Source organism: Tauraco erythrolophus, chromosome 2, assembly GCF_009769465.1.
Source record: "Tauraco erythrolophus isolate bTauEry1 chromosome 2, bTauEry1.pri, whole genome shotgun sequence".
Lineage (NCBI taxonomy): Eukaryota > Metazoa > Chordata > Aves > Musophagiformes > Musophagidae > Tauraco > Tauraco erythrolophus.
In genome coordinates, this window is record NC_141466.1 from 20300315 (window position 1) to 20312558 (window position 12244).

Below are 12244 nucleotides of genomic sequence, written 5' to 3' on the forward strand. Positions count from 1 at the left end.
AATTACATTACAGAGGAATATTTGTTTCATTATGGCTAACAGTGAATAATGCTTTCTTTTTACAGCATGAAGATTTAAGTGCTCCAAAATCTAAATGCTTACACAAACTATCTTGAAGTTATTTCAGCTCATATATGGTAATTCCTACTTCTCTGAGGAAGTAATGCTTTAAAAAAAAAAAAAAAAAGACAAGTGCTTGCACCTATACTCTAAAATAGACTAACATTCATAAGAAAGAGGGTTTCTAGAGCATGCATTAAATACAGTTCAGTGTATTAAAAGAAATCAAAATTTGGTTCCATTTATGTGAATACCTTGTCCTACAAACACTAAAAGTTTAAGAAGTGATTCTATGAGGTTCAGTCATCCCTGAAATGAAGGCTATAACCTGAAAGGACACTGGATAAGCAAGAGAATAACAACTTCCATCACCTAATACTAACCCAGCTATATTCAGAAATCAATATCTTCAGAATTATATGTAGGTACGATGACACTATCTGCCTATATGAATATGGATGTATGAGTTTCCCTTCCTCAGAAAGAGAGTTTTGTAACTATATCCAGTCTGTGCCTCTTCCGCTAAAATGTAAATCCACAGGATGAATCCAAGAAACCTCAACAATGACAATCCTACAAGTTTCATAGGAAACAAAAGCAGATGAACGGAAAAGACACTGAAGCAAAAGATGTGGTAACCTGAACACTTATCAGAGAGAAACACCACATATGCAAGATGAAGGGTAAGACCATGTCAAAGTTTGACCTGCGTAAAAAAAAAAAAAAGTTCAGTTGGAATTCATGATTTCTTAAACACTAATATCAACCAGTTTAGAGACCTTCATGAGTAGGAAAGAAGATTGCCGTCCTGCTGGTTTTCACAGAACTCTATGTACTTTTGGGAAACATCCTCATAAGTTAAACAGCCTAACTGGAACTCCCATTATTTTCAGAAAAAGAACACACTGAATACGTACATAAGTGAGAAGGACTGATGGGCAGGCTTATCTTTAGGAAGTAGGTACAATTTATGAATTTTGTGAGGGATTACAAAATCCCTTTACATATCCTTACCATGTTGCCAACTCCATTTTAGTTACAGAGACTTTTGCTTCTTGTTATCTTTTCACTTTCATGAAAGGGCTGAAACTTAAGCAGCAATATCTTGTTAAGAACTATGCAGTTAAAACATAATCAACATACTCCAAAAAATAAGTTACCTACTATTGAAGAGAACTGGCTTGTCAAGAGAGTGGTTGCCTTGGAAACAAAGTCAGTTGGCAGAAATCAGATCATCTGATAAGAGACTCATCAAGAAATCAACTGGCAGAGGCTCTGATGATTTACAGAGGAAAAAAGAACTTGGCAACTGGATCATCACTATGCCTCTCATATAAGAGAGATCATAGTAGCCCCTAGGAGGAACACTGCTTTTTTGGACGTACAGATTATAAGGACTTCCAAAAGGAAGGTAAGCCAGCACCACAGCAGTGTGTTCAGTATTTTTCCCTGGTGAAAGAATACTTAACTAAGTGAAAGCAGCATTTATACAGAAACTCAGCGTGTTTAGATATTTACTTGCTTGCTCTTGTCATAAGCCTCTTGTTAATGGTAAATCTGCAAACTCTCATCTTCAGTGGTATTCCAGGGAAAACTGCATTTCTAAGAACCATATCCCAAAGGCAAAGAATCAGGTTAGTTCTCTCCAAAGAAGCTGCACACAACAGCAAGGGCCGATTCACAAATGTGAGTGTAAGATCCCAATAGAAGAAGAGTGCTTGGGCTCTTTCCTCATACTGCTGAGCCTTAAACATCTGAGAGTCTGGCTACCTCTTTACTCATAAGAGAGAGTCTGGCAATGGGTCTGAATTTTGGGCCACACCTTTCCGTACAGTTAGACCCTTAGCATGGTCCCTGCTATGGTTTTGGCCCAAGAAAGGGAGTACTTTCCTTTACAAATGCCTGGACACAGGCAAGCAGAAGTAGGGGCATTCCCAACCAGCACTTTGTGTGTGGTAGGGAGGAGGTTAAAAATACTTTCATTGTATTAACATAACCCATGACACAGCAGCTGGCCACCAAGCCAGAGACTAACTCCTTTGTTTAATTTTTATTAATTATTAGTACAGATGTAGCCCTGGTGCCCTGCCAGTTACTCAGTTCCCTGTTAAAAGGGTCACACAGCCTAATACTAAGAAGTTAATGTTTATCTACAGAATTGTCTCTAACAAACACCTTGCAGAGGTAGTAAAGCTTAATTAGAAAGAAAAAGGAACATGATCATCTTTTCTGACTTGTCGAACTTGAAAGCATTCCCTATGGACACTACCCTCTCCTCTCCTCATGGTAAGCTTCTTGTAAGACCTACATATTCTTACAACTTTGGGAGGCAAAACTAGAAAATATGGACATGAGGGAAGAATAGAGGAGCGCGGTAACTGAGGTTAAGGAATATGCAATAAAGGATGAAGAATATGAGGGTTAGTTTTCAAAGAGAAGAGTAGGATTAACAGGGAATGAGCAATAGATAAGGGCAGTGAATACGGAAGGGGCTGTTAAATCCCATACTATCTGCTTCTGCAAGTGCCAAGATATCACAGATTTTGCTCCTCCAGAGATTATGAGCCTCGTCTCTTGCACCCAAGTAAACTTAATCTGTGGACTTTCTCTCTTGAAGTAGAGATAGGAACTGGGACTATCCCACGTAAACTAGAATCTGAACAGAGTCTTACCAAGGCAGTGAGCTACTAACATGCAGACAGTGCATAGCATGCCCTGAGTAAATGCCGTGAGGAAGTCATACACAGTAGACACTAGCTGGTGTCTGGAAATACACTTATTTTCCATTTTAAACAAGGAAATTAAAATTAATTACCAACTTTGTGATCCAGAAGATAACAAGATCTTGCAAAGCACCCTTAACTTTGTATTTATAGGTATCTTTTGTTGGCCAATTCTACATGACTGCTTAAGGCAACTTCTTCGGGGTCGGGGGGTGGTTGAAGACATCAAAAGAACCAAACTGGTTTCCATTGACAGAAAAAGAGCAATATTAGGTTTAACATCCAAGGACTTTATGGAGAATGACAAAACACCATTTTCTCTCAGTCAGCTCCACACAAAACTTTCCAAGTAGTAGTAAATCTCAAACATCAGCAACATTTAAACCAGAAAAGGTAACTTGGAAGAATACCCAGCACACTGCCTTCTGAAGGCACCACCTGCATAAACTACAATACTACTAAAATTTAAAGAACATACGTTTACATACATTTTATAAAAATATGAAATGGAACACGGTCTAGTTAGTCCAAAAGCTTTTCTTCAACTACCTCTTTTTAGTGTGTGAGAAGACATAAAACTGGTAAGTACAGACACTCACAGAAAGATCTCACTCTTCAGAAGTTCCTTCCTGATAAGAAGCCTCAGTCTGTGCTGCTGCCACATGAAAGATCTCTTATCATCCATGTGCTCTTGATAAAATGTTGGCCTCATTGGAAACTTCTAGTAGCATTTTCTAAAGTAAAGTAATATTTAGTTGGGGGGTGGTATTCAGTTTATTTTAAAATAAATTTCTAAGGCTTTGAGTTTATTTCCTCTCAATTTCCTTTTATTTCTTTGAAGCCCTTTCTCTTAAATCAGAAAACTGTAATTATGAGCATACAATTTCTACACATGTATATTTGCAGAGCACTTTCTGTATCTATAGAACCACAATTCTCATCTTCTAAATTCCTTCCTCATAAGTAAATCTAAGCCTCTGATAGTTTCGGTGTTTTTCCTTAGAGCCCTATTATTTTCTGTCTTTATTTTGATTAAGTGAGCAAAACCAGTTGTACTTAATCCAAAAGTATACTAGCTATTTATGTAATAAAAATATACAAAAGCCATAATAGGTCATGCTGAAAGTCCACCTTGCTCAGTGTCTTCTAACAGTGACCAAAAAGCTTCTTAGATGCCTCTAGTAATTAGAGGGTGCTGTTGGGGTGCTTTCCCTGCAGTTCTCCTTCAGTTTCTGCCTTCATGTTTTCCACCCTGATGCATTCTCCTCCTCTTCTTTTTTCTTCCATTTTCCCCCAATAGTCACTCAATTTCTCCCCAATGTATTTTCCTTCATTCCACTCCCTTCAGCCCCCACAAACTCCCTTTCTTCTAATTAATTTAAAACCCAAAAATGTGACTCGAATTTTTACAAATTTTATTTTGGATCCACAATATATCGATATTTTCAGGTCTTCAAACATCTAGGAGACCAATTTCTAACTTTTCACAAAGCTCTAAAAACAGCCTAGGCGCTGCGATAAAGTAAAAGATGCAGACTGTTTATGCATAAATACAAGCACTGAACATCTGATTTTAAAAACATATGTTGTGTGCATTGGAAAGCCAGACACGATGTATCTACACCTAAAAATGATGACATTTCACTAAGAGGTAATAAGAACAGATTTAGAGCAATGCTAAGCAGAGCCTGGGGGGCTGCTCGGGCAATCCAGATGCATCAAAAGGACTACTAGGCACAAAGGTGTTCTTTCAAACTAGACCAGAACTCAGTCTCCCCAGATTGTGGGTAATCCTGAAACAGATATGCCATTTAGAAAGACTGCTCTTTCAGATGTTACTGACATGTGTATTCAGTGTGTGACTACATCTACACTGCAATCTGGGTTTATTTTTAATGCTAGCAGTATCCCGGATGGCGTGCCTTCTATTAATTAGGATAAGGATAATTTGGCTATTAAGCAGTTGTGTATTTTCCTGTATGGACTACAAAATGAAAAGCTGCAATGATGTCTTGTGAAAGTATAGGCAATCAATAAGTCTCTAAAAAGAACAATCACTGGTAAATAACTAGTTTTTCTTCTTTTGAGTGCCTGCCACGGGGGAGAAGGAAGAGCTCTTGTCACACAACCAATGAGATTATCACAATGCACCTTCCCTTCAGGTATTCATATACTTTGGTAAAACCCCTTCCAAGCCTTCTCTTCTCCAGGTTAAACAGTCGCAGCACTCTCAGTCTTTCCTCATATGAAGGACTCTCTTCATCATCTTCATAGCTGGACTCTCTCCAGCTGCTTCATATCTCTTTTGCACTGGGGAGCCCAGAATTGGGCCCAGCACTCCAAGTGTGGCAGAAGTTTTCAAGACACAACTGAACGGGGTGCTAGAAAACCCCATCTAGGTTTCCTTTTCCACAAACAGTTGGACCAGATGATCTTTTGAGGTCCCTTCCAACCTAAGCTGTTCTATGACCTGGTGTCCACCAGGACCCCAGATCTTTTTCCGCAAAGCTGCCACACAGCTGGACCGTGCCCAGTATATACTGGTGCCTGAGGTTGTTCCTCCCCATGTGCAGGACTTTGCACTTGCCTTTGCTGAACTGCACAAGGTTCCTGTCAATCTATTTCTCCAGTCTGCTGAGGTCCCTCTGGATGGCTGCACAACCCTCTACGTACCAGCCAACGGGTTGCTTATATACTAACTGCCACTTATCATTTTTTCTAAATTATTCGAAATTGTGGTCTCATGAACCACTCATCAGGTCTCTTAGCAGGAACACTGGGGAGCACAGTGCAAAGATAAACTTGCTCTAGAGCCTTGGGTATCAGAGCAGTCAGACTCAGCAGCTTTGTCTCAAAAAGAAGGATGGCAGCTCCCGGGAAAGTTAAAAGGAACTAACAGTGATCCTGGGAATCAGGCAAGAAAGATGATGCAGCAGACCCTGAGTCAGCAGCAAAGGACAAGGTGGTGCAAGAACCTCAAGGCAAAGGAGAAAGGGAGTCAGATGCGGAGCTGGAGCAAGTGAGAGACTGTGACTGGTTTTCTCAGACAATGTTCAGTTACACAATGCTTCAGAACCACCACTTTAGAACATAAGCCCTCTGCTACTGTGATTCTTCCAACCACAAGGATTTAGTGATCAGGAAACAAGAGTTCTAACTCTGAACTATAGTTACTGATTTTAATAACAAGGCATTGCTCTGTAGACTTTGAAAGGAAGTGTAAACAACATCCTAGTATTTTTGCCAAAGCAACCAGTAGGAATTGGTTTTAGCGTTTGGCAAAATGAGAAAAATTAGTATTTTGCTTTATCATTCACTCTCATAGAAATTACTTTTTATTCCATATGCCAATTAACATTTGCATTTCTCATGAATCCATTTATTCCTATTTAATTAAACTATCCAGACCTTTTATGTTGCCAAAAGGACATCAGAATCATTTTTCTGTATTGTCTTTCATTGGTTGAGTAGTAGAGAATATATTTTTGTGGTTTTTCGTTTGTTTTAAAACAGGTGATTTCTTCCTGACCCAGAATTTAGCACTTGAAAGGCACTCTTTTTAGATAAAGAATTGACCATCACTAAGGACAAAGTCACTGAGACATTTAAAAGAATGTGTCCCTATTTTGATCAACTACCACTGAATTTTCCTTTCTATGATGTCATCTCAGGAAAGAACAAGATAGATAAAAACACAATGTGGAAACAAGTAATAGGTGCCCCTCTAAGAAAAAAGAACTAGTATAACACCCCAGTTTTTAAAGACTATTTTCCTTTTAAAAAAAACATAAAGGAGGCATAGTAAATTACTTGTGGACAACTAAAAGAAATATAAATTAAAAGTATTAAACCAATTACACAAACCTCTAGTCAGTCCTGTTTCTGAGCTATAAAGCTTTTCAAAAGTATGCTAATAATTGAAAAACTTATAATATAGATGTCCTGAAATTGTTTCAAGAATCGTAGAGGATTATATCGTAAGTAATACCACCAGAAAAGACAAAATCAAAGGAAATGAAAACTGTAACTGAGACTATAGCTATACCTGATACCACTGATATGAGAAAGGATAAATAGCAGAAAGGCAACATTATTTGCAAAAACATACTGACAAATAGGCCAGCTACACTCTGAGTCATACTAAAGATGAGCAAATAACAATTCCTTTATAAACACAGTCATGGGCATAGTCTGTTACTTATGGCAGCTCCAGCGATAAAAAGCATATAGTATTCTATTTATACAGGCTGTTGATGAAGAACTTCATGCACAGGTTAAATAGTATGGCTTAAAAGAATAACAGAGGTTGATGAAAAATCTACATTCTCATCCTTTTTATTCTTCACAGTCTTTGCACCTTCTGCCTAATACAGAAAATATTAACAATATCTATTTGTGGTAGGGTATCTTTAAGCAAGCAGGCAACTGACAGCCTAATTCTAACCATAAAAAAACACCTAAAATACTAGCCTGAATATATTGGCGTCTGAAAATCACAGCATCTACATCTTCCTAACTTGAATCTTGCATAAGCATCCTCATTCTAAACAAAAATTCAATCTAAATCCATGGCCGCAATAGTCCTACCTAGACTGAATTGGCATTCCTTCTTTACCCCATGCATGGCACACTTTGCCATTCTAGAATTACCATTCAATTGGTAATAAGGACTCTCAAGACCTAGATCTCCCAGATTTGGAGACCAATGACCTTATCCTGAAACTAATGACTAGAGCAGAAAGACTCCCTTTGGAGTAGGCAGTAAAAATGAGCCTAAACTCCACTCTCTTTCATAAGTGAAGAGACTAGAGAGAACAGCTCCTTCTTGCTCTTTCCTTCACAAGTCTATAAAAAAAATCTGAAAAAAAGAATTCTTCATTCTCAATTTTATCTCAGTATCCCCTAACCCTATACAAAAACAAGCACTTTCTGGGAAGGGTTGGTGTCATACTTTCTTTGGAAAACACTGCAGAAAGCTCCACCTGTAAAAACCTTCCCACTACTTGATTGTTTCTTTCTTAAATTAGTGGTCTCAACAGCTAGTGGAATTGAGGGAGAAACAGAGAAAGATTAGTTAGGAGTAGATTAATTTCCTGTTTCCATGTCTTTATGAGAACTCCAGAAGTTGTGAATATTCATAATGAGAAAAGACAAGTCCTGAAAGAAGTCTGGACAACTTGCAGTAGTATCAGCTAAACCATAGAACGAACTAATATTCAAACCATGTCATTGGTTTCAAAAATTCAACAAGAGCAAAATAGAATGGGTGTTCCCGTCAAGAAAGAAATCTAATTCCTCTGTAGGAATCCTCTTCTCTGAGGTGAAAAGGAATGAATATTTTGGGTGCAGATGTGAAGCTAGTTTAAGCAATCAGACAGAAGCAATTTCCAGTTTATTCATTTGTCCGCTGCTTTTATCATTTTCTATTGAAGCATTCCAAAACTCTAAAAAGCACAAGAAACAGAAACCAGTCTTACGGAAGCAGCTGATGAATACCTCTCAAGGACTCCGTCAAACAGTCATTTAGTAAGGCCAGCAATGGGGACAGAGAACAGGGCATAGTATATCTTCTTTACAGCACCTTCTAATCCTTTTGCAACTATTTATATAAATAACTTTTTTAAAAAAGTGTGCAGCAGGCCACATGGGAATCAACTGTTTGGCACCAAGCTTTTCCTCATTGAAGGCACCTATGAAATCTATGTTTCTAAGGAGTCCTGGAATGACATCTAAGCTTTCAGAATATTGAGAAATTGGAGGGAAAAAAAAATAAAAATCATTTTTTCTCACCAGGGAAACTGTTGCTCTTCATCAGCAAATCTGCCATCACTGTTGGCATTTCTGTTGAAATATATGAATGCAGAAAACATTTTAGAAGCTTCATTTCTATAGCAATCACAATAGATGGCAAAGCACAATGGCTGGATGAAGATGTAAACAAAACTTAGCTTCCTTATGATTGCCAGAAATTGCTCCTTGCTTTCCTAAGGCAACATGTCAATAAATTCAATCTGCTTCAATTAATATACTTATTCTAACTAGATGGCTATCTGAAAAACAGAATTGCAAACAAAATGACAAATAACTCTTCCTCTCAAAAGGTCCTTTTCTCTTCCCCCCCCCCCAGTATCTTTATAAAGCAGTAGTGATTTAATTAGCACTGTTCGTTCTTTTCATCAGTCCTTGGGACAAAAAAAGAATTTGAGATGGAAAGTGAGCAAATCTCTTGCTGGAATAAAATACTTCCCTTCTGTTCTTTTTGAAATAAATGTAATAGCATTAACGGCAGGAATCTGCCATGCCATTTTGGCATGCTCTACAGTTTGATCATTAAAAGAAACAAAGCTTTATTAGAAAAGTTGTTTTGATTCATATAGAGGAACTGTGGGGAAAGGGGAGTAGAGAGCCTCATGCACCTTCACCTGTATGAAGTGTACTATTTTCTATAATCCTCTTGCTTAATTCCTGTAAAGGTTTTAAATCACTAAGATACAGAACTGAGGCTGACAACTGCTTGACATAGAGAATGACAGGGCTCCAGGTAATAAAAGTTTTCATATTCCTGTAAGCTCTCATCCTATTATTCCTGAATACAATGGAATTTAAATAGAAAATATCTTTTTTAATTTCATACAAGATGCTTAAAGTATTTATGACATAGCAGATGCAATCTAATTATACCAATCATCCAGTACCTGTAAACATGTTCTATTGAGAAAGAATTCCAAAACTCTGTTAACGCAACAACCCTTCTATGGTACTAGAACCTTTTATATAAAACTCCCACCAAGACCAAACTCAACAAACTATATTGAAGGATAGGTTTGTGATATCTTTCAACTGTCTTGTCAGACGAAGAATGACATCTCTGAACTCAGAGAAGGATACAGATCAAGGTCTCCCTGACTCGCGTAGTATCACACGCGAATACTGAACCACTGTGTTTATTGGCATAAGTCTTAGCAAGGAGTTAGAATGCATGAGAACAGCTGAGATTACCAAAAGCCATTCCATCATGCAATGCCATGAACTGCTTGGGCTGATACAGATGCGGGAATCTTTGTCCTTTACTAAAGGGAAAGCATTTTATATTAGTTTTATGCATATTGCAGGTATGTCTGGTACTCTAAGCCATACAAGCACCTAAATGTTGTTAGTGATCCTCGGTGTGAGGGTACAAAGCAGCAGAGGCAGCATCTCTTAGGCAACATTGGCAAAAATCATCTCTGTCTCGAGCACACAGAAAGCATGCACAACCCCCAGGAGAAGGTAAAGATGCATCATTCAAAAATACAGATCTTGCATTCAACACACAAACAGGGAGGAATATTATGTTACTCTTCTTTTGGAGAAAACTAGTCAGAACAAGATTGGAAAACACTTTTCTGTATTATCTTAAGGCCAGTAATTTGAGATCTAATATAAGAGAAAGGTGAGATTCAACTAACTCTAGTATTATTTTCCCTAGTTCAGACATGGATATGACAAGCTACATGCATTAATATTCAATCTTTTTCAGTTAGAATCATTAGTATCTTTGCTATCACATTAAGAGTCAGAGAAGTTAGTTAACAGGGCATAAAGAAATTAAGCCAGCAGAGCTTATGCAAAACAAACCTTGACAAACTATTCTTTAAGTATGCATAATGATATTTGAATATAAAATTGAAAATATATAATTTTCCCCTTTCAACTTTTTATATTTTCTAAAACTCCTCCTACACTGAGAAACTGAGTTGAAAACGTTCTATAAGACTTCGTGTTGCAATGAGCAACCTATTCAGTAATAGACGTTTTTTGCCATTCCTAAGAATGTTTCAATAGAGAAGTCAGTCATTCTCAAAAATTATCACGGTAATCAAGGTAAATCATGACATTCTATGGTTCAGGCTCCCAGAAAACTGAATGATTATGGTACACGCCATATGAATGAGTGATTGTTAAAAGCACTAGTAACAAAAACCCAAAAATCAAAAAGTTGCAGAGCTCTCAAGCTTATAAAGGATAAGCATACAATTTTGAACAGATAGCAAGGATGCATAATGACTTAACTGCAAGTTTTAAAATTATGACTCAGAAGGAAGGTCATTCTTTCCAATTAGTGAAAGTATCAACTGACCTTTTCTTATTAGAGACACTTGGACACCATTAACTGACTACCCAAGTCAACTGCAACACTAAAGTACTTCACATCACAGCTTTACTAAATAAAAGTCAAATCACAGTAACTTATGTAGTATGATAATGCATACAGTCTTTACCTAAAAAGTATTTTGGGTCACCAATTTTAATGGGAGAAAATAATTTTGCATTGAAGCATTCTCCTTGGTGCTTTCCTTTCATTCACCCACAACTTTTCATCGCTGGGCTTATTGTCTCGTTTTCCCTCCCTCCATACTCATGAACTTCTTTGCTCTGACAAGTCTCTAGACTTTCAGAATTTGTATAAAATAAAATAATCCTGTCTTCAATTTTAATATAAGAGTGCTACGATAGCTCTGGTATGTATCATTTGCTGTAACAGCCTCAATGGGCAACATTCTCTAAACTATTCAGTACTACTATGAAATTAGTAAATGAAAGGCATTTCAGATTATAAAATTAAAAATATACTCCTTAATATCAAAGGTACTTAAGAATATCCAGGGAAGTAATTTCTTCCTAAGCATAAAAACATGCTAGAAAGAAGACATTTACTGGCAAACATTCATATCCAATAGTGACCAGGTGTATTTTGAAAATAAAGTGTTATTCATTCTTTGCTGTAGAAATTGCCAGATCTATCAATGTTATTAGCACAAAATGGTTGTTCGTCCAACTACTAATGCAGCAACCGATACATCTACTGAACACAGTGCCACGGACTACTCCTCCCTGTGCAAGAATTCAGATCCAAATAAAAAAAAAATTAATTGTGAATTACAGAATGCGTGTAATAATCTAGGTTCAGTACAAACAGACTGCATGCACAAAAGCCTCATTAATCTCTTACACCTGTTTGGTCATCAGAAAAAAAAAAGAACAAAAAAAAAAAAAATCAAAGCCACAAAAAAATTTTGCCTTTATTGCCAATGAGTTTAAGCCTGTATTTTGTTCCCCAATTCCAGAACTGAAAACATGTGGAGCTAAGGGAAGAATGCATAGCACCCTCAAACAAGAAGCTTGAACTGTAAAAACAAGCACATTGAATTTAAACTTGAATATTCCATAAGCAATTTTTAGAAGACAGTTTTGAAATGTCAATGATCAAACAAAATTAAAGTTATTTACTATGAAGCAACTTCTTACCAACAATTTTTGGACAAATTAGTCTCTTGAGTGTAGAAACTTCGTAAGAAGAGAAGCATAAAGATTTTTTTTTTTCCTAATAATCTAAACATAGTTTTGTTTTAATGCTTAAATAGTGTTGCCTTCAAATGTCATCAATTTTAAACATTTCGATATTTGTACAATTGAATATC

General features: G+C 37.0%; 1 protein-coding gene across 1 annotated transcript in view; it reads right to left on the minus strand.

Annotated features, from left to right (window-relative positions):
* ARMC2 (armadillo repeat containing 2) overlaps positions 1 to 12244 on the minus strand; it is a 65560-nt gene that overhangs the window by 46536 nt on the left and 6780 nt on the right. Inside the window, exon 5 of the mRNA XM_086631969.1 lies at positions 8574 to 8624. Within this exon, the coding sequence (XP_086488095.1) occupies positions 8574 to 8624 (51 nt within the window). The remainder of the gene's footprint in view (positions 1 to 8573; positions 8625 to 12244) is intronic.